Here is a 21,491-nt window from a genome sequence, read left to right on the forward strand (position 1 = left end):
ATTAATTGTGATCATAACAACATGAACTTGCCCCACATTAGCTAGAAACTCCAATGCGTTCAAGGTAAAGGTTATATTTATTGTAAGCATAGAGAGGCCTCTGCAAAAGTCAAACATGTTGACAGAGACAGACTTGAGTCTTTCACATACATTAATAACAATGAAAATCTTAAGACAATAATTGTTACAGGGCATATGCTCCTTCTACAGTTAACTGAAGAAAAAAATAGTATAAAATGTTCATATACCCCTCGGTAGAGATTTCAAAAGTCGCAGCTGAATGATTCAGTTATCAAACAAATAAACTAGCAATCGCTAACACTTTTGAGTAGTCTCCCTCCAGTTTGCGTAGATGTGTGGGTAGGGGAACCTTAATCCTTGTTCCTGTAGGATTCCCATTTTCCTCAATCAGAACGACATTGTTCGAATCAAAGCGTGGACTCATGCGCTCTCCAGGCATTTTGTGTCCAACAATTAGCGCTTTCTTCTTCTGTCCTTTTATGGCAAGCAACACTTTGTCACCAACTTTCCCTATGCCATTCTTGGTATAGACATGGATCACTCTTGGTGGACGGTGATATGATGTATTTCCGAGAGAGCTGTTGTCCACTACACGGACTCTAGTCATTTTCTGAATGGCTGCTGCAACAGCAGACACGCTGGAAAGACAAAAAGGAAAAAGGTCATCTTCAACTTACAGGACCTGTTACTAAGTATCATAGATCATGCTATTGATTCCAGTTCTTCCTCAGAGACCCCCTTCAGTCACCGGTCATACAAGAAATTACCTTAACTATGTGTAAAACAAAACTTCACCCAAGTCAAGCATCCGTTACCCAGAACACACCGAGCCAACGGGCTAACTGTAAAATCTTACACAATATTTGGTTTTAAGATTGTCAGAAAATTCTCACCTAAAAGACCTCCGATTAATCATGGACGACGAGTTTACGAGGAGCCCAGTAAGGGATCTTGAAAGCTGGGGGAGAGCCATTACTACAGCGAATACTGTGTCAGCTAGAGAAAGAAAGTATACATAGTTAGCTTCTAATAGGCTAAAGGGTTAGCTAATGATCTCGCTTGCATCGGCTAAAAAATCACAAATCTTACAACAGAACCTAATATTTTTTAGCTTTTATAGTCTTTATCCTGAACAATGAAATAAATACAAGAATAAATTAATTAGACGCGTCAGTTTAAATTTAAAACGTCTGTCTTGGTAGCGTTACCCTTCTGTCATGCTCCATGCCAATGTCAAAGGTATGGCGTCAGCAATACGCGACCGACTGCCTTTAGCCGAGCTAGCTGATAAACACAATATTCTTGGCATATAAGAAATAATTATTCCTCACTTAAAATAAGACGATCCGCTTTGTTGTGGTATTTTTTGTTGACTCTCAGCTATTTACGCTCGTACAAACAAGAGCACCTAAACAAACCACAAAAGCGGCTGCTAGCCCTAGTTAGCTTGTTTGTTACTTTGTTGTACGTCATCCAAAGGCGCTGGGGCGAGGACATAGAAATAGAGGAGCATAGATGCTACACAACGGAAAGTCTAAAATGGTTCAGCGTTAATGGCAAATTGTGTGTCGTTACTCTATATGGTCTTCTTCTATGCACGTCACGCTGTACACCTGATAGACTTCGCCTGCAGTTGGACTGGTTGGGTTAGCGAGAGTTGTTCAACCGGCTGATAGACGCAACCGCAGCAGCGGAGACTTGTCAGTACCAACAGACCACTTGACTGAGTAGCTCCACCTGGTTAGATTTAGTGTTGTGTCCGGGGGGAATCAACTAAACCTAATTTAATGCGGGAATTAGCCGCTAGTCGTTAGACAGCCTCCACCTGTTATTTGCTACATCGAGCCAAGTTAGCTAACGTCAACGTTACGACTGACTGCTAGCTCACATTAGCTAATTGTGACAGTTTCTGCTCCCGCTGCGTATTATTGCAAGGTAAGTTGGTTTTCATATTATTAACCCCGTTTTACTGGTATTTCACTTCAGACGTGTTTGGTTGTTCTCTACAGTTGCGACAGCCAACCATTCGTTACTTCGCCGGTGAACTTAATGGTTGCGGTTAGAACAATAAACGAGTAAACATCCCCATTACCATTAGCATTAAGCTAACTGAGCGAACATTAATGAGCTCTTGTAAAGTCAACAGCAACACGAGCTAGTTTTCATGATTGGCCCAAGTTAGACTCCATTACCAAAAGTAGGCTGTTACTTGTGAGAATTCTGGTTTTGTTTATAATAGATGACCGTGACGTTCAAGATTATTTCATTATTTACCCCCCTCTAGCCACAAGCCCCAGATTAAGTTCGCCTGTTGGTTCTCATCATACCCGGGGATGTTTGGTTTGTTGTTACTGATCATATTCTGCTGCGCGTGATGAGGTAGATCGATTAAGACGAGATGTTAGGACATTTTTCTTTTATATTTGAAAACTGTTTGGACCTCTGTAAGCTCGATTATCTACTGTCGGGAGATTGTTTTTGCATGGACATTAGGACATCAACAGATATTAGGCTATGTAGTCTTAGTCTCTAAGTATGCCTATTTAGCGCTAGGGTCCAGGCTAGGATATTGACACATCTTTAGATAATCAGCGCAAGGTCAGTAATTCCTTACATATCTCAGCTATCTAACTAACACTAGTGGTTGAGCAATGTTGTATTGAGAGAATCTCTTGACAGTAAGTGGTTAAACTGTGCTGGATTCACAGACATGGGCCTCATCATGGACTAGTCATAGCTTGGCTGTGACAGTTAATGCCCTAAGTGTTTCCTTGCGCATAGCCTATAAAGGGATAAACATAAGCTGGCTGCTCGCAATATTAAGTACATCAGCCATACTGTGTTCCAGTGACACGGATGAATATTGATGGGAAATCATTCGAGAAGTATCAATCTGACATACATCTGCTCATTTCGATTTCATAAAAACCTAAATGCCTCTCTAACTTGAGTCCCCACCTAATGCTCAGCATGTTTTTCCTATGAATAATGTTTTTACATGTACCATGCTGAAAGCAATGGTTGACTATTTGCAATTAGATTAAATTTTTTGTGGCATCTATAAAGTGTGTTACAAAGTGAACCAAGCAGAGAGGCCATCACAAGTGAAAAATGATGCTTAATGCACATTGCGAACTGAATGCAAAGTGATGCCATAAAATTGCCTGATTACTCTGACCACTTAATTAAGATTAACCCTTCACATTACATGGAGCTTCTCACATTCATTAGATTTCAACCATACAGTGTGTGGTATTATGATACCTTATGAATCACAAAAACAACCAAATGATTGAATAGCTGCAACTGTTTGTGATCTTTTGGATTTAAATCTATTCAGATTTCGCTTGACAATCAAAAGATGGAATGGAATACACACCCCAGTCTTTTGAAGGTAGAATTCAGTTACAGTAGTAAGATTACTGTTACAGAGATAAAGTAATACATTGGTTTCATACAACCCAGATTAAGACCTTATGTTATGACGCTGATTGTAGATAAGAAGCGAAGTGGACATATGTTCTATTTCGTGTAATAGTCTCTTATCACATAGCATCAGCTTCATTTTGTTGTGTTGGTATGATCTCCTTTCTATTGTTGAATCTATGAGGTTTTAGTATAAACATTTTTGACCAACAAATACTAATTATGAATGCGTGAATCTAAGATACTTAATATGAACTCCAACATTTAACTTTTTTCCTCATTCCCATATTCTTATATTGTGTATATTCTTAATTTTACATAAATATTGTAACGTGATTGTGAAACTGTACCCTGATATCACAATCTGAGATAATCGTTGTCAATGATTTACAGTCTAATAGCAACTAGGCATTATCAGCCATCAGCATTTTTGCAGAATTAATGCCAAGTTTCATATTTTCATTAAGCAGAATGGATACTTATTAAAATATAAAGTAGGTTTATGAATTCACAAGATGAACAGGGCTCATAATTGATTTAAAACGGCTTACATATAGTACTGATACTTTGACATGCAAGCACAGTTTGTTTACATTTGAATAAATGTATATGGAAGTATGTAATTAATGTCTTCATCTTCCAGGTGTCCTTAGCACCTTCCACATAAGGTTTCTTGTTTTCTCAGTAGAGATAAATTTATCACCCTCCCTTAAAAACATGACAATGAAGACTTAAGTAGACACATTTATTGAAGGTGTCTTATTATGGTTAAGTATTTTGTCTTATACAGTAGATGTACTCACAATGTTTGTTGTAAAAAGAATGTATGATCTCAGGTGATTGTTTTAAACCAACACTTAATATCTGTAAATATCTATCACAGAGTTGTTTTTGTTGTAGGAAGTACAAATGAACATCCCAGGAGAAATATTAGTGGGCCTGGAACTTTGAATGATTTCTTATGTCTTCCCTGCAGTGAGCACACAATAGTTTTCAACTTGAAGAGAGTGACTGCCTTGACTTATCCAACCATATAATCATAAATATCATATTATGTTCTGTATCTGGATTATAGGCCAATTTCCTATTGGTACCTAGTGTTTATTTCTCCTTTGCTGAATTTGGTTTTATTTGTTTGGCAAGAAAGGTGGAGCAACTCAAGTTGGTACTGCTTGACTTTCACTAAAATCATTCATACGCCACTGTTAGTATTGGACAAACCCTGTTTAAATATTTAACGTATGAAGATTAAAGGAATAATGACTCACATACTGATGGAAAACATTGTATGTTTAAATGCACAAAGTCATCAGTGTGTGTGCAGTTGCTAATTGTAGCTGGAAAGCATGAGTCCTGTGCATTTTCCATTTCATTTTGTCCCTGTATTAAGATGGAGGTGGACTAAAAAGATCTACATCTGTATTATTGGCATGTAATTAACATGCAGCTGCTTTAAAGGAATTGAATGAGGCACTGTATTGTATGACCTTTTTCATTTCATTTGTCCTGGTAGATGTTTTTCTCTGATGTTGTTTGTCTAGCTGAAAACAAAAAGACATATTATTCCTGACAGTCAGAGAAACCACATTGTCTTGCCTGCTTAAGCTGTTGAGCAAACGGCAAGCTCACTCTAGATTGAGTTTCGAATGGACAAGCATAGGATTTTCTCCCTCACTGCCTTCATCCCTTTATGTTTATTTGTATTTTGAGAATGTGAGCCAGTCTGATGGTACCATAGCAACCAGCATCAGGTGGAAAGGTGGCACAGTATTTCTGTGCCACTGAGTCATGTTGTAATCATACACTGCTGTTAAAAAATATTTTTGTTGTTGAAATGACCTAATGATGATCTAAATTAGTTTTGGTATAAAACCGTTGCCTGCAATGCTGACTGTTAGACCGAAGTTGTAGAATGTGAAAATTAATTAATTTAGTCATAGAATTAAAATAGATCATTTGTGATACACACAAAAACACACCCCTTGTTTTATCAGGGTGTGATCATATTGCTGACTGAAAACTGAAGTTTTTAATTAATATTTCATATGTCAATGTAGTAGAGGACTGCAATTAAGCAAGGATGTAAACAAATGATGATTTAAAACAATTTTAAGGATTGGCTTTACAATAGTTCTGTGAAAATGGAAATGCACTCGACATGTTTGTAAGACCTTAATACAAACGTTGTATTTTGGTGAGAAACACTGAATGTATTTTTTGGAAACTTTTATATGTCTAAAATAAAGCTCTACAGGGAACCTTAAAGAGATCTAAGTGGCAAGAAAATTTGGAATAAAAGGAATTAAAAGGAAATATCAAGACTGGTCAATATAACACAATCCTGTAATCCATAAATATCACCTTTAAAACAACTTAGAGCACTATTGACTCAGCTCTACTTTGCCCATCAATTATAAACCTAATGTGCGGCAAGTTTGAACCTTGCAGCTCAAGAAGCCATATGATACTTGACCTGTCTCTGTATTTCCATGACACTGACATTACAGCCAAGGGGTGAGCTCATTGGAGGTAACATCTATAACTTTACATTAAGTTGTTTTTGAGGTGTGCTGAAGTCCCTTTTAAGATGTTGGCGTTGAATCTTAAACAGCTGGAACTGTGGCGATGGGTCCAGGATGTGCAGCAGTGTTGCTGAAGGCACAGGGGGGTATGTTGTGTCCTCCTTGGGTTGAGACCGGTCCATTTGAACCCTGTGGTTTCTATCGGCTTATTGTTCAGCTCTGGCTGCGTCCCTCTCCACTGATGTCACAGCATTCCAGGGAGCGGATAAATGAGTTAGTGTTAGGGCAGATGAGCAGCATCGTGAATGCTGCTGTTAATAGTGGGTCGAAGGGCACAAGTATAGCAGTGCAACACACTCACCAGCACTCTCTACAAACACCTACGCACTGTCTCCAAACTGTTTGTTCAGTCTGTGTGTAATATGACACCTTTTAAAGTGAGATCCCCTGTAGATCAGGATAGGTCCATTTTATGTTTACAAGATGGAGAAACTACTGTAGTTCTTGAGGGGTTTTTTGTGTCAACATCTCAAACTAATATATGTATTTTGGTTCACATCTGTTCATGCGTCAGTAGAATTTCTCTCATGTTTGCCTGTTTTGACTGGTGTTTTGTTGAAGCAATACTTTTGCTCTGCCCCTTGTTTTTGCAATGGAGTTTAAATGGTCATCTAAGTCTGTTTCCTGACAAAGAGTTAGGAGGACTACCTGGGCTTACACAGGATGTTATAAAGATACATTTCTCATGTTACTCTCTATCCCTCATACACTATTCATGTTTTGTCGATGTTTTCCATCATTAGCCCTTAGGTAGCTCATTAGGGCAACTGCCTGATGTTTCTTATTGAGACTAGAAGGAAGAGAGTGAAGTAACAAAATATAATGGTAGCCAAAGTGAGGATACCAACAAGCCAAATCTGTTTAGTCTAACCTATCAGGGTTATACACACCCTACTCCTTAACCTGCATTAAGAGTTAAATGACCCAATGTAATGAGAAAAAGCTTCTCCTAAATTGTATGCAGCCCTGTGGCTTTTGGCTCATTGCTTTGGTCATCTGACCCAAATATAGACTGAGTCACCATTCTCATCAAACCCGCAATGCATGGCTATACCCAGCAGTGTCCAGCAAACAAGCTCAGGCAAGGTTAGTGTATGCTATCAGCTTGTCAATAATAATAATATCAGTAATAATCATAACATAATAATCATGACTGAATATTGGACTTTTGTCATTTGGCCAGAAATGTCTCCAATGAAATGCCATTGTTGCTCATTAGCTGCATTAGCTGTTGCTAATGTGATGGCCTTAGTGCTGTGACACCTAGGTTGAATTAGAGCAAAGTTAACTATGTGTCATTGGCACATATAGTAGTCATGGACAAGGAACAGAAAGTGTACAGTGATTTAAAACAAGCAGATTTCAATTGTCATGCATGTGGTCAAACGCAACAGCAGAGCATGTGACTAATGACAAGGCAGAAATGTCAGCCTCAGTAAGAAGGGACAGAAATGTAAGTTTCAGGTTATTTCCAGCTTCTCTGTATTTTTGTCTATTAGCATGTACAGGTGGGTGGTATTCTTCAGGATTTGTCAATGATAGACCCATACAGTGTGACCACTATGGCTTGAACGGAATAGTTATAATCAGCATACTTTGTGTTAAAACAGGTTTGTCTCTTCTCTTCTACAGGTTGTCAGCATGCTGCAGTGAGGGATGCACCGAGTGTTGATATTGATAATGCTCGTGGGGGCGGCGCAAGGATGCTCCGATTCAGAGAGCTGCCCGTCGGCCGCACCCAATACCACCAAAGACTACTGTTACTCTGCCCGAATTCGCAGTACAGTACTCCAGGGCTTGCCTTTTGGCGGGGTACCAACTGTCCTTGCCCTTGATTTTATGTGCTTCTTGGTGAGTCCCTCTGTCCATCAAATGGAGTACCCAGTTACTACAGCTAATGAGTATATTTTTGCACCTTTGAACAGTATGTCCTAATCATCATGCAGTGCTAGCCCTTCAGTTTTTGTCTTTTCTTTGTTACTCTCAGAATTGAGGTGAAATGCTTTCAGGAATGCATATTTAAATGATAAACACCTTCAAGCAGTTATGTAACTTTGTTCAGTAGGTAATGTAAATAAACACCTACTGTTTATTTTGTATTTGTAGGGCCTGCTGTTTGTGTTCTCCCTCTTGAGAAAAGTAGCATGGGACTACGGGCGCTTGGCTCTCGTGACCGATGCAGACAGGTAATTAACATCACAGTTTTTTTACACACATGCACAGTAATGGTTAATGGCTAATATTTGGCAGGCCAAAATATGTTGACCTAAATTACCTTCCAAAAATATTTTCCCCATCTACAATAAGTGTCAATTCAATTGTTGGTGCTTTGTGTCATTTAGCCTTTACTTCATCCTCTTCAACAGAATTGATTGTCAGTGATTTCAGTGTAGTTACACACAGTTCTAGAAGAAATAAGCATACATGTAACATTTACCTTACATAAGACAGCAATTTCTATAGAACCAATGTAGCAGGCAGCAAGTCGAGAGCCTGATCGTGCAAAACTGGTGTTAAGAAGGCCCTCAAATACGCCGCCTTTGTGTGTTCACTTGGAACTATAGAATGCTGCCATGGTGTGTGATATATAGCATCCTAGCTGCTATATGGGGGTGCCTTATTCTGCCTCCATACCTTTTGTTTATTATCAGGTCAGAAAGTGTATGGTCATCAACAAGGGCAAGATGTGACAAAAGCTTAGCACCAAAGGGTGCCTATGATAGCCTTGTTGGCATTCAAATGGTGGTGTTTCAGAAGGTACCAGCCATTATGGCTTTTGACCCTTACTGATTTATCTGCCTGAGACACATTATATCAGTATTTGGCCATCTGGGGGCGTTCATTCTGGATCTTAATTAATATAGAAAAATGCTGTATTCTCGTTCTGTGGGTGGAGTTATGTAGTTTTTCGACAGAAGCAGACATCACAAGGATGGTAGTCCAGACAGGAAGTCAGTGTCAGCAGTTTTCCTTTTAATGGCAATAAAGCACAGTAACATTTTCATGCTTTGTCACTTGTTAAATGGTTTGTTCCCTTTGAGTCAGAAAGGCCAGACTGTGGTTTCAATAAGACTGAAGTGGAGGAAGAAACAATGATAAGTCACTATTATCAATTTAAAAACCCCTTAAGATCCATTTCTCAGACCACTTTAAAGTCACTGTCTGCATCAAAGCCCCATGGACTGCAGTTTCCCACTATTATATGATGGTATCCTTCCAGATATATTAGGATAATTTGAGATTAATGTCTGCACACTGATCAAATAAAAATAATAGTTGTGAAAGACACCTGTCAACAGGTGCTGATTCCACCACTGTCTTTCAACTGCTGCACTGTGAGATGAAACAAGAGGTCTGAACCAAATTGGGAGAGAGGGAGATCAGAACTCACTACAGACCTATTTGACTGTGAACCCTGGAAAGTGCATGACACAGTGCTCCATCACCTACATTCCCCTGCTATGTTTGTGTGATGTTGCAGCTACACTATTTTTGCAGCTGCATGTGAGCAGGGAATGGGGTTGCAGCATGGTGGGAGAATGGGAGGGGGTGGCAGCATGGGACACTTTTGTAACAGACAGGAAATGTAGTTTGTTGTCTCATGACCCTTGCTGACTTGAGATCATTGTGTGTCTTTTAAATTCTTGTAAGTTCTGAAAAGCAACTGTTACCTTATTAGGAAGCATGATTGATAATTGAAAAGTAGGTCATAAAACTTATGAGTCTATATAAACAATGACTCTCAACTAAAATAAATGAAAGAGTTATTACCTAATCATAGGTCATAAATACATTTGTAAGCTGTAACCTATACTAGAATGAACAGAAACCTTCATTGGTATGCCTGTGGTGTAATATGCTTCCCAGATTTTCTTTGAACCAGCACCCGTACTGGCTGACAGGGCCATTTCCTCTTAACTGAGCTGAATGGCTTTGTTTTACTTCTCTTTTTACCAGACGAATGGATCAGCGATACAGTCGCCTGGATGATCGGGAATAGTATGTTATTTCTCCGTATCGTAGACTCACTGCCTTTTTCTTCTCTCCTATCCTCTCTCCGTAGTTAACCTAACTCATAACTCTTGTCCATTCTGCCCAGGCCGCTGTGGGTTTCAGTCTGTTTTTCACTCTTGATGGTTTAGTTTTTTTCTTCCTTCTCCAGGCGTTTCCCAGTGCCAGGCTCCTAATTTATTCTCCCTCTCCTTGTCACTCTTGTACTTCTGCTATTGGGTGTCCCTGTCCTCTCTCACCATCCTAATCAGATCTGTGTGTGCTAATCTGTGTATTGACCTCTTTATGAAGCTTGGACTTCTTCTGTGTGAGCGCACCGCATGAGCTGCACAGACGGGATGCTTATGGGGAGAGGTAATGCTTCCCTGATCTGTGGTTGTTCATAGACAGGCCCTAACATGGTGCACATACACTTTATCCTGTCTACTAGAGTTGAGATGAGCCATTCCTACTTCTCATAGGAATGTGGGAGAGGAGGACTGATGGTGGATTAAAGCCGCAGGCTCTCTACTCATTCCTTTAGAGATCTGGTGACGTCATCCTCTCATGTAGTATTCAACTCTGAACCAATGCTGGAACTCCTGCAGAGCCTGGCTCCTCTTCATATTTTCTAATTATGTATAAATTGAACTGACACGACCTGCCTGTGAAGTGCAATCAGAATTGTAAATGGTTAATCATACGGTTTTAATGTGTTACGTCCAGGAGAACCCGTGGCTCTGCTGGACAAACTTCATAAATCTCTCTGTCTCTTGATGATCCTTGTGTTTGCGTTGTTTTCTCTGTGAGTGCTCTTTTGGTTAGAGCTTTGCCCTCTGTCTTTTTTTTCACAACCTTTCCTCTGACAGTGATGGTGTATACTCAACCTGGGTGAAGTAGGCTCTTTACTCCTAATGCTGCATGAAATGTGGCTGCAGAGATTGTTCCTGTGGTTGACTGGTTTACCAATCTAAATCCTGTGTGCAGCCCACACAGGTTAAACAGGGGTGACTCTCTTCAGTCCATTTCAGAGCGTGTGTTTGTGTGTGTGTTTTGTCTTTTCAACTATTCCATACTGATGGTAATCCCACTGTCCCAAGGCTCAAAGAACTAACATCCCCCTTGTGGTACATGTTGATGTTGGTAGTTGGGTAACATCATGCAAATACTATACATTGTGTTTTCTGTGTACAGCGTGGCCTCTGCCATGACATCAGACACACCTGAACGCTATGAACGCCTCACCTCAGTTTCCAGCTCTGTGGACATTGATCAGAGAGACACAGTAAGGATGCTATTGTTCTTATGGGATAAAATATGATGAAATATCATGAAAATATGTTCTTTCATATAGGACAATACTATATGTTGCATGTGAAAACTGGTACAACAACTTCAGATCTCTGCTTTCATCTTTCTTAGGGTTTCTGCTCCTGGCTAACTGCTATCTTCCGCATCAAGTGAGTCAACCTACTTACAGCATATTTGAAATAAGAAAAATTGATGTAACATTCAATAAAATGGATATAGAAATTTTGTCTACTTTGAATTGCTCTTAAGTATTTGACTTGACTGTTGTGTTATCTCTGTAGGGATGAAGAGATAAGGGAGAAGTGTGGTGAGGATGCAGTGCATTACTTGTCCTTTCAGCGGCACATCATTGGCCTGCTGGTAGTGGTAGGCGTCCTCTCTGTGGGCATCATCTTGCCTGTTAACTTCTCTGGAAACCTACTTGGTGAGTTTAATTTAATTTATTTTTTTTTTTTCTCAGTTTTGCTGTCACTGTTACCTGACAAGGGCATCCTGCTTTGTCACCATTATGTTTGTTTTAGCTGTTTAGCTGTTTCTTTATTCTTGTTCCTCTTTTATCTGTCTTTTATCTTTTTCTGTCTTCTGACTAGAACTGACTCTCATGAGCAAAAGCATGCAAAGCATTGCAGCCTACTTTAGGATGAATACACTGTGTAACCTACAGTATTATGTTGTTATTCTGTAAAATAATAAGAACACATCAAGTAAATATGTTGTGCATTTTTTTAGCTTCCATATAAAATTACCTTCTATTAAAATACATGTCAATCTACATCATACCTGTCTTTATGCCTCCACACTTGCAACAGCTGTCACTGGAGGCATTATGTTTTTGGGTTGTCTGCATTGCCGTCCGTCCCATTCTTGCAAATGCGATATCTCAGTAATGCCTTGAGGGATTCCCTACAAATTTGGCACAAATGTTCACTTAGAAGGATAGTGCAGATTAAAATTTGGTGGTCAAAGGTCAAGGTCACTGTGACTATACAAACACGTTTTTGGCCATAACGCACACACACTAATTAACTGCACTGGTTAGCCAAGGCATACAACTGTGAGGTGGTAACTCCACTTTCTCTTTGTCTTTTTATCTTGTGTCATGAGTTTGTTCTGCCCTCCTCCAAAGCAAACTTTTCATTTTGTGTTGTTAATGGGAAATTACCAAATGTTGTTTTACTTTTCCATCAGTTTAAACCATGTTCCACATTCCTTGCTGTATTATTTGCAGTGCAGTACAATAAATACAGTACAATTAATAATATTTTTTCAACAGAAAACAATGCCTATAGTTTTGGGCGAACCACCATAGCAAATTTGGATTCTGAGTGAGTAGTCCTTCAATTTCTTACACTCTACTCTGAAGATTTATGTTACACTGTTTAAGTGAACTGTTGCTCTTTCTAATCCTGATACTAAATCCTTTTTTTAACCTTCATTTCCCCAGTAATGCACTACTGTGGTTGCACACAACCTTTGCATTTCTCTACCTGTTACTGACGGTGTACAGCATGAGACGGCACACCTCAAAGATGCACTACAAGGAGGATGACCTGGTGGGTGACAAGCTTTCAGAAAATCTTCCCTTTAGACATTTAGGCCTGAATGTTGTTGGTAATTAACTTCCCTGTCTTATTTCCATCGCAGGTAAAACGTACTTTATTTGTCAATGGAATCTCCAAATATGCGGAGGAGAGTGAGATAAAGCAACACTTTGAGTAAGCACTCCTCAAGATCTTCCTCACTGGTATCTTGGCTCCACAGTTAATAACTCACAATGCTTAAATTTGTCTGCTTATAAAAATGGTACACCGCACTGTATTCATGGCTTAAAGCTGTGCAGTAACTGTATTATGGTGTATGAGAGCCATGCCTTTTCCTGTTAAAGCAGCTGCTTTGTCCTTGACCTTATGGCTGGGATCAGACAATGACGGGCCTATATTTGTAATTGTCCATAATAGAAGCCAGATGAGCATGATTATGCAAGTCATGTGTCAAGACTTAGGAGGGGGTGTTTGGCTCAACTCCTACTTGGCCAAATAGTATTAAAATCTTATCTAATGTCCTACACTGCAAAAAGCCCTCCACAGTTGAATACCGCCACGAAACCGCCAATGAAAAAAAAATGGTGGAAGCCTTTGATTATTTGTGGCTGTTGCATTCTTACCTTTTTTGACTTTCCAATGTTATTATAATGTAGAGGAGAGATGTTATCCACTGCTGTTGTTGTCAAGAATGTGTAAGAACTCTATTATGTGTGTATTTATGCTTCTGTAAATGTATCAAGTCTTTCACTTTCTCCTTCCTTCTCTTCTTTCTAGGCTTGCATATGAAAACTGTGCTGTACTGGAAGCTCGAATCTGTTACGATGTGGCCAGGCTGATGTATCTTAACTCTGAAAGGTAACAATGTTTTACCTGTAAGTGCACGAGTGTGTGTGTTTTGCTCTTTCATTTCCTTTTGGGGTATATCTAGTTAATGTCTTACTGGCTCCAGGACTGAGCAGTCTGACCTCAGTCTGACACAGCTGATGTTTTGTATGCAGGAAGAAGGCAGAGCGCAGCAAGAAATTCTTCCTTGACCTGCAGGCCAAGGAGCATGTTGACACTATGATCAACCCAAAGCCCTGTGGACACCTTTGCTGTTGCATCATCAAAGGCTGTGAGCAGGTCAGACTAACGTATTGCAATTTTATCTCAAAATAACACTTAGTATCAGCTTGTAAACATAAAACATGTCTACAAGCTGGTACCAGCAGTATTTTTGAGGGGAGATAAGGGGGACATCTATTTGATTCTTGATTTATGAAGAAGCAAGACTAGAGCACAAAAGAAGTAGGCAATGTATCATATTGGTACTTGCTCCTAGAATAGCCAAATAACATCACATCTAACACATAACATCACATCTAAACATAATTTTGCATTTTGTAGCCTGTGTTTTTGTTTTTGCCATGATGCTCCTTGTGCTAACTGAACTACATACATTAACTACTGTGATTTACATTGTGTTTTCAGAGACGCTTAGCTAGCTTGGTGCTGTGTGCCAAACTAATGAAACTGAGACCAGGTCATGTAAATGATCACCAGATTAACTAGTTACCAACAGTTGTTAAGTAATCCCAGTTTCCGAATTCAATAAGTGTTGGGTCTTTTCTTATTATTACATATAAGAAGTTTGATTTTATTTTTGATTTGTATCATTATATTTATAGCTAATGCATTTAACCCCGTGTACAGACTGATATTCACCATTGCTGTAATGTAAGATAGTGGCAAATAGGATTAAAGTAAAATGAAAACAAATGTCCCAGACTGTGCTAAAAAAATTTATGTCCTTCCCAGGAAGAGGCAGTGAGTTACTACACCAAGCTGGAAGGGCAACTAAAAGAGGACTACAGGAAGGAGAGAGAGAAGGTCAACAGGAAACCCTTAGGAATGGCCTTTGTTACCTTTCAGAATGAGTCCATAACTGCCATGTAAGTACATTTACACGTGGTAAGATAAGTGTTATAACAGGTTATCTGTGAGATTGTTTTTAAGTGGACATATTAGATGACTCACTGCATGTCTTTTCATTATTTACATGAATGTTTGTTCTCAGAATTTTGAAGGACTTTAATGCTTGCAAGTGTCAGGGCTGTCACTGTCGCCGGGAGCCCAAGAGCTCTCAGTTCAGTACCAAGCTGCACACACACAACTGGACTGTCACCTACGCCCCTGATCCACAAAATGTCTACTGGTAAGAACACAGTCAACTCAGCATATTCTTTACTATACTCTTAATGTCGTGCTGAGATGTAATTAAACTTCACTTTACTTTGAAGAGATTTTCTCACACTAGATGACAAACTGTTTTTTGAGCTGCAGTATCAGTTTACTAGCCAGCTGTGTCCATAGCTGCAGGTCATCACCCAGTGTCAGTCTAACCGCTACATAACCTTTATCCCACAGGGAGCATCTGTCAGTGGGAGGATTCTCCTGGTGGATCCGCTGCTTTATCATCAACTGTGTCCTCTTCCTCCTCCTGTTCTTCCTCACCACCCCGGCCATCATCATCTCCACCATGGACAAGTTCAATGTTACCAAACCAGTGGAATACTTAAATGTGAGTTACAGTCATTAGAATTTTGAAACAGGAATCACTGCAAGAGGAAGAAAAAAAATAAGCTTTAACAGCATTGAGTTCAGAACCACAAGTCTACATGCTGTTGCAGAGGCGCAGGAATTCCCCACTGTTTCTTGACACGACATGTCTGTGTCTTTCTGATCTGTCCTCCAGAATCCAATCATCACTCAGTTCTTCCCCACCCTCCTTCTGTGGTCCTTCTCCGCCTTACTTCCTACCATTGTCTACTACTCTGCCTTCTTCGAAGCCCACTGGACCCGGTATGATTTACACTAGTTTAGTATATTCAGAGTTGTAATGTATTTATTCCCATTTGACGTTTAGGTTCTTTGAGTGTGTTGTGTCTGTTTTTAATATGTGCAAATATTTCATTTGGCCTTATAGCTCAGGAGAGAACAGGACCACAATGCATAAATGCTACACTTTCTTGATCTTCATGGTCCTGTTGCTGCCCTCCCTAGGACTTAGCAGGTATAGCATGTTTTTATTTCTCCCTGCAATGCAATTAAATGTAAAGTTATTTCATCAGTTAATTTTTGTCAGCCTAGATATTTTGATTAATTTCTTTCTGTCTTTGTATCTTTACAGTTTGGATGTTTTCTTCCGCTGGCTTTTTGACAAAAGATTCTTGGCAGATGCTAAAGTGAGATTTGAGTAAGTAGCATAATATTGCTGACAGTTTTTTGAACAAACCAGAACAGGATGACATGTTCAGGCTGTATATACAGTGTAAATAGTCCAGTTTGTTTGGTACCATAACCAATTTAAATGTATTTTGAAATATCATTATTTCATGCTTATGTCATTTAAATGAATTAGAAATTAAATTGGCTTTAGTTTTTAGTGAGACTGACTTTTTTCTTTCCTCTTTAGGTGTGTGTTCCTTCCTGACAATGGAGCCTTCTTTGTGAACTATGTCATTGCATCTGCATTCATTGGAAATGCCATGGACCTGCTGAGGATCCCCGGTCTACTTATGTACATGATCCGTCTCTGCCTAGCTCGCTCTGCAGCCGAGCGGAGGAATGTCAAAAGGGTTAGTCCCTGCCCTGGTTACCAAATTAAAATCATTTTTAGGAATATATTAGTTTAAGACTTACTAGCTGTATATAAGTGATGTTTTAAATGAACGTCTACTCTGAAATGAATGGGGAAGTAAATGTTTCAGTGTCATGCAGTACAAAATAAATGGGAACCTCTGCTATGATTTCAGGTTGGAAATGTTTTTGTATTATGTTCATTAGCTACATGTGATGTAGACATTGAAATTAGGATGTTTAGATTGAGAATTTTCTCTAACAGCCTGTCATTATGTCTCCATAGCACCAAGCATACGAGTTCCAGTTTGGGGCAGCTTATGCCTGGATGATGTGTGTCTTCACTGTGGTTATGACCTACAGCATCACCTGCCCAATCATTGTCCCTTTTGGTAAGTGGTGCCTTAGTATCCCCGCTGGGTCACTGCTGTTTCACATCATGATAGTGTGCTGATTAAATGACTGCAGGGGAAACATACAGAGGGCAGGCAGTATACAGTGGTCCTGTTCTTTATACGGAGGCTTATCAGCAGGACTAATTGGATTACTTCCACTGATTGTCTTTTCTCTGTGCAGGGCTGATGTACATGCTGCTGAAACACCTAGCAGACAGGTACAACATGTACTACGCCTATCTGCCATCCAAACTGGACAAAAAGATCCATTCTGGAGCTGTCAACCAAGTGGTGGCCGCTCCCATTCTGTGTCTCTTTTGGCTTCTGTTCTTCTCCACTGTTCGCTCGGGTAAAAAAAGGACTCATCTACAGGCTACTAATGTCCTAACAAATGCCCAGATTTACTGTATTTACAAAAAGTCTGCCACTTTGAAGTACAATCACCTGTTAAACAAGTGTCCCTCTACTTTCTTTCCCCCAGGGTTTTCAGCTGCAACATCCATGTTCACATTCATAGTTTTGATCATCACAATTATTGTCTGCCTCTCTCACGTCTGCTTTGGACATTTTAAATATCTGAGTGCTCACAACTACAAGGTAACAAAATAGTTACCCCTATTTCTTTCATGTATTACTGGCGTTTTCTAAATTCTCCATGCCAGTATTTCAGACTAGCATGTGTTAAATGTCTATTTTCTGTTTCAGATTGACACCCAGGAGATTGATGGATTGGAGAATGGACGTCCCGTGTGCACTTCTGCCGCCAACAAGGCAGCGGTATGTATTCAGTTGTGTTTATTTATATATATTTATATATATATATATAAATAGAGTATCAAACAGTGGAAAAGAGGCATGGCATAATGCCAAAGCTTGTAGGTGCTGAGCATAGGGTCGGTTTGACAAAAATAAATTAATACCAGCTAACTACCTGCTGCCTTTATGGATGAGTCTCAAATGAATAATGTTTTTTTCTCAACTTCAGCAGTATTTTATAGTGAAAAGAAGACTGTTTTAACTTTGAGGGCAAAAAAATTATGTTTTTGGATTTGTTGATGATTTTATTAATGAAAAAGTGCAGGATGTGTTAGAACCCATAGAAACAACCTTTTTTTCATAAGGACAGTGTATTATGAAGTATGAACGAGCATTCAGACTTTAACATTCTGTTTTCTTTTATTTTCTCCTCTGCAGCAAATGTACATTGCTCAGGTACTTCAAGACCCAAATTCAGAGGAGGCTGGGTCAGGCAGTGGTGAGGACGACGGCCAGGGGTCCTCGCAGGACGAGGAAATAATCAATGTGGAAAATGGCCTGAATGCGGACTTCCAGTCGGGTGAGGACAGCCTCATTGATAATGAAGTGCGGCACTGATGCTGCCTGGAGCAGAAAAAGAATCCCCTAAGTTACCTTGAGGAGTGCACTGAACATGTGAATTAAACTAGGAACTGGACCAACAGTTCTCCAAAGCATCTCAACCTCCACTGAGGTACTTCACACTAATGTAAGCACACTGTCTACTAAGGATTAAATGGATTGTCGCTCAAGGACTTTTCCTTCACTGGGTCTCACTAAACCACATCTGTGTACCTGCAGAGGGAATGTACAACAATGCAAGGGCAGCAACATCTTTCTGTCCCAATGTAGCTGAGGCACACCCTAAAACACTGCACATGGACCCATGAAAGAAAGACACTAATGCACAAATGAAGAATTTTTGCCTTGTCTTGTAAGGGTAGGGATATTCTGTCTGTATTTCCTTAAAATTATTGCACTTCAAAGAGAGGATCTGTCCTTTGAGCTCGAATTTCACTAAGGTACTGTAGTACAGCATGCCTTCAATTTCAAAGGGTGGAGGGATTTTCCCATAATCCTTTGCCAATATCTCCAGTTCATACTAGATGCTTCCCCTGAATAAACAGCTTATAAGAAAGGAGAGCAAAAGAGGAGTTTTCCACACCAGCAGATAGCTTGTTCTGGGTAGATCTGGTGGTCTGAAATCAGTTCTTCCAATTCCATAAAAGCCTTCCAAAAAAAGAAACAAAAAAACAAAAAAGAAAAAAACATTGCTACTAACACTCCTGGATGCTTTGACACTGTACAGCTACAAAACTCTGGATTTGTTAAATAACCAGTTTTGAGGTGGTATTTATTTGTAGGCATGGAATTGAAAATGCTATCAAGCTCGATACAACCTTAAACTGAGGAAGAAGAGAATTCATATTTTGGCACACTACACTGATGATGGTTGTTTTGGTGTTTAGTCCCTGAGCCTTTGTCGGTACTGCTGTCGGACGGCTGCTACTGATGCTGCCCCCAGTAGGGGACAATCCTTGCACAGCTGCTGCAGGAAGACTGGAGGCCAAGAGCCTCCTGATCCTTTTGTGTTGCTCAGAGGATGGAGAGAAAGGTCTTTGGGGGTTTTTCTGGGTCAGTTTCAGATGATACTCATTGTGACCAGTTCTTTTTATGTTGTTTTCATTGTTATCTTTTTTCCTCCATATGTTTACGTATGTACATAGAGATTTTCAAATTAGCATTCAGTTTAGATGACTACTGATAGTTTTTCAAATGAGGTAATCCATATCTTACCACTCAGCCCTCTGTCAGGTCCTCTTCAGTGTTTTCTGTAGATACTTCATCATGTAGGTAGCATATTTTAAGTTCCACTTGTCATTGAGCATTGTTACAGTTTGCCAGTACTCAATGCCAAGTTTTAGATTGTAGAACCCAAATTGTGCAATTTTGGTGATAACATATCAAATCTTGGGCTAGGCCACACAAGAGAGTTTAGCAGTTACACCAATGGATGGAAGTCCAGTTTTATTTATAGTCACACTAATTTTCAAACTTTAACTTTATGCTTTTGAATACAGCCCTCACTCCCAACCACCTATTGATAACAGAATGGAAAATATATTCATTATGTTGCTTTGTAAGTTGTTATGAAGTAATTTCACACACACACACACACACACACACACACGTGTACATTCCATTTGCAGATCTAGTTACCGGCTTTGTAAGGTCTCTGGCAGAGCAATAGTGATGCACTACAACTCCACACTTGATCACAGAACAGGCGGATCAAGTTAACATTCACTTGATCTGTCTCTATGTGAAGCAGTTTCTTTTCAGGTTCAGGAACATTCAGACAAAAACTTTAACAAGACAAACACAAAGAAACAAATTCTTATGTGAAATGCAGTGCCCGTGCAGTTATGACCACACTCAGGATTTACAAAGCCACCTTTTTTTTCTTTACACTACATGCTGCCCCAGTAAACATAAAGACAATTGTTGGTAAACTAAGCCAAGGTGCTGCAGACAAGGTACCACAACAGTCTGTCACTATGGACCAATTATTATTATTGTTGGACCACAATATGAAAAATGTATTAGCTGCTCAGAGAACCATTGTGGGAAATGTGCACTAATCTTACTTTCACTTATATGATTGACAGAGAAGGGCATGCCCCGTATGGGTATGATGACGACAATGGTGAACCTAAACTGTTTCCATAATTTGTCCATGGGTATATTATTATGGTAATAACACGAGAATTGTTTGATGCCATGAGTCTGGTGCTCTTCTAGTCATGATAAGGTGATTTTTATTTTTTTATACCTCTTCATTTTTATACCTCTGAGATGTCTTGAAATCTCTGAATGTGTCCTGTCAGAATAACACACACTGTCCAGCTCTGAGGGAGATAACTTAATGAATCTCATCTTGTCTAACAACTTCAGTTTTTAATCACTGAATGTAGGTTTATTTCCACAACCTTTGGTAAGCTGAAAGGGGCTAAAGTAATAGTGTGACTGCTGTATTTAAACAGCTTCAAAAGGATTGTTCACTAGCTAACCACAAATTGAAAGTTTTATATCACAACAAAACTTACTGCTGTCCAGTCCCATGTTATGATATTTCATTTGAATACAGATCTGCATTTGTCGTCTGATGGTTGCAGTGATTTCCAGTTGTCTCTCAAGTCTGAGATCCCCATGATGAATTATTTTATTTTAGATTATCTTCATAAGATCTGTATAGACAGCGGGACTCACTGGAAATAAATGCATTGTTTTTGTTTACATCAGTCAAACACTCTCTAATATAAGTTCTCATTTTGTTATAACGCTGCATTCAATATGAAATGGGCAGTAAAATGTGTCTGCATCTCAAAACTGTGCACAGTTAGAATGTGTTTTTGTGTGCTTTGCCTTTTTTAGTTTTGCAATTTCCTAGATAGGAAGAGTAACAATAGCAGATGTCAGCATTTGACTCTCGTTGTTCTTTCCAAAGGGCCATCTGTACAACAGATATATATACTGTATATATCTACTTTCCCCCAGCTCTTTGAACAATAAATCTGTATTTAATCAAGTTTGACGGCAATGAGTTTCTATTAAATGGTGACAATATGTAACCTTTGAAAAAAGAAACACATTTTTCAGGCTTGATAGATGTTGCTGTATAATGAACATTACTTAGTTTGCCAAATTTATATCTCTTCTCTACTTGCGCTTCTGTTATGCTGTGGCATTTAATATTATACTGTAATGGTTACATAGATTGTGGTCACACTGACTGCTGTGAAGCAACA

At 39.3% G+C, this 21,491-nt stretch overlaps 2 protein-coding genes across 4 annotated transcripts; one reads left to right on the plus strand and one right to left on the minus strand.

Moving 5' to 3' along the window:
* Positions 1–58: 58 nt before the first annotated feature.
* Positions 59–1,497, minus strand: mrpl14 (mitochondrial ribosomal protein L14). Of its 2 annotated transcripts, none has more exons than XM_018667065.2 (3): positions 1,353–1,497; positions 915–1,017; positions 59–659 (listed from the first exon to the last, which is right to left on the minus strand). In XM_018667065.2, the coding sequence occupies exons 2-3, from the start codon at positions 992–994 to the stop codon at positions 293–295; spliced, it is 447 nt and encodes a 148-aa protein (XP_018522581.1). In that variant the 5' UTR covers positions 995–1,017; positions 1,353–1,497; the 3' UTR covers positions 59–292. The 2 variants fall into 2 exon arrangements, with proteins under 2 accessions (XP_018522581.1, XP_018522579.1); XM_018667063.2 differs by having other exon boundaries at positions 1,230–1,377.
* A 148-nt stretch (positions 1,498–1,645) lies between these two features.
* On the plus strand, positions 1,646–21,271 carry tmem63ba (transmembrane protein 63Ba). Of its 2 annotated transcripts, XM_018667056.2 has the most exons (24): positions 1,647–1,956; positions 7,662–7,880; positions 8,136–8,215; positions 9,987–10,028; positions 11,214–11,304; positions 11,442–11,479; positions 11,612–11,754; positions 12,604–12,655; positions 12,775–12,883; positions 12,975–13,045; positions 13,649–13,729; positions 13,873–13,996; positions 14,672–14,805; positions 14,931–15,068; positions 15,281–15,434; positions 15,609–15,715; positions 15,840–15,926; positions 16,044–16,109; positions 16,329–16,491; positions 16,779–16,884; positions 17,069–17,236; positions 17,369–17,484; positions 17,593–17,664; positions 18,082–21,271. In XM_018667056.2, the coding sequence occupies exons 2-24, from the start codon at positions 7,686–7,688 to the stop codon at positions 18,259–18,261; spliced, it is 2,517 nt and encodes an 838-aa protein (XP_018522572.1). In that variant the 5' UTR covers positions 1,647–1,956; positions 7,662–7,685; the 3' UTR covers positions 18,262–21,271. The 2 variants fall into 2 exon arrangements, with proteins under 2 accessions (XP_018522573.1, XP_018522572.1); XM_018667057.2 differs by lacking the exon at positions 9,987–10,028 and having other exon boundaries at positions 1,646–1,956.
* Positions 21,272–21,491: the final 220 nt, after the last annotated feature.

This window comes from Lates calcarifer, linkage group LG16_LG22 (assembly GCF_001640805.2).
Source record: "Lates calcarifer isolate ASB-BC8 linkage group LG16_LG22, TLL_Latcal_v3, whole genome shotgun sequence".
Taxonomy (NCBI): domain Eukaryota; kingdom Metazoa; phylum Chordata; class Actinopteri; family Centropomidae; genus Lates; species Lates calcarifer.

Coding starts and splice junctions, on each gene's coding strand:
- mrpl14 (XM_018667065.2), bottom strand. CDS start 994: ATGGCTCTCCCCCAGCTTTCAAGATCCCTTACTGGGCTCCTCGTAAAC. Junction 660..914: donor ATTAATCGGAGGTCTTTTAG/GTGAGAATTTTC, acceptor TTGTCTTTCCAG/CGTGTCTGCTGTTGCAGCAG.
- tmem63ba (XM_018667056.2), top strand. CDS start 7,686: ATGCACCGAGTGTTGATATTGATAATGCTCGTGGGGGCGGCGCAAGGA. Junction 8,216..9,986: donor CTCGTGACCGATGCAGACAG/GTAATTAACATC, acceptor TCTTTTTACCAG/ACGAATGGATCAGCGATACA. Junction 14,806..14,930: donor AATGAGTCCATAACTGCCAT/GTAAGTACATTT, acceptor GTTTGTTCTCAG/AATTTTGAAGGACTTTAATG.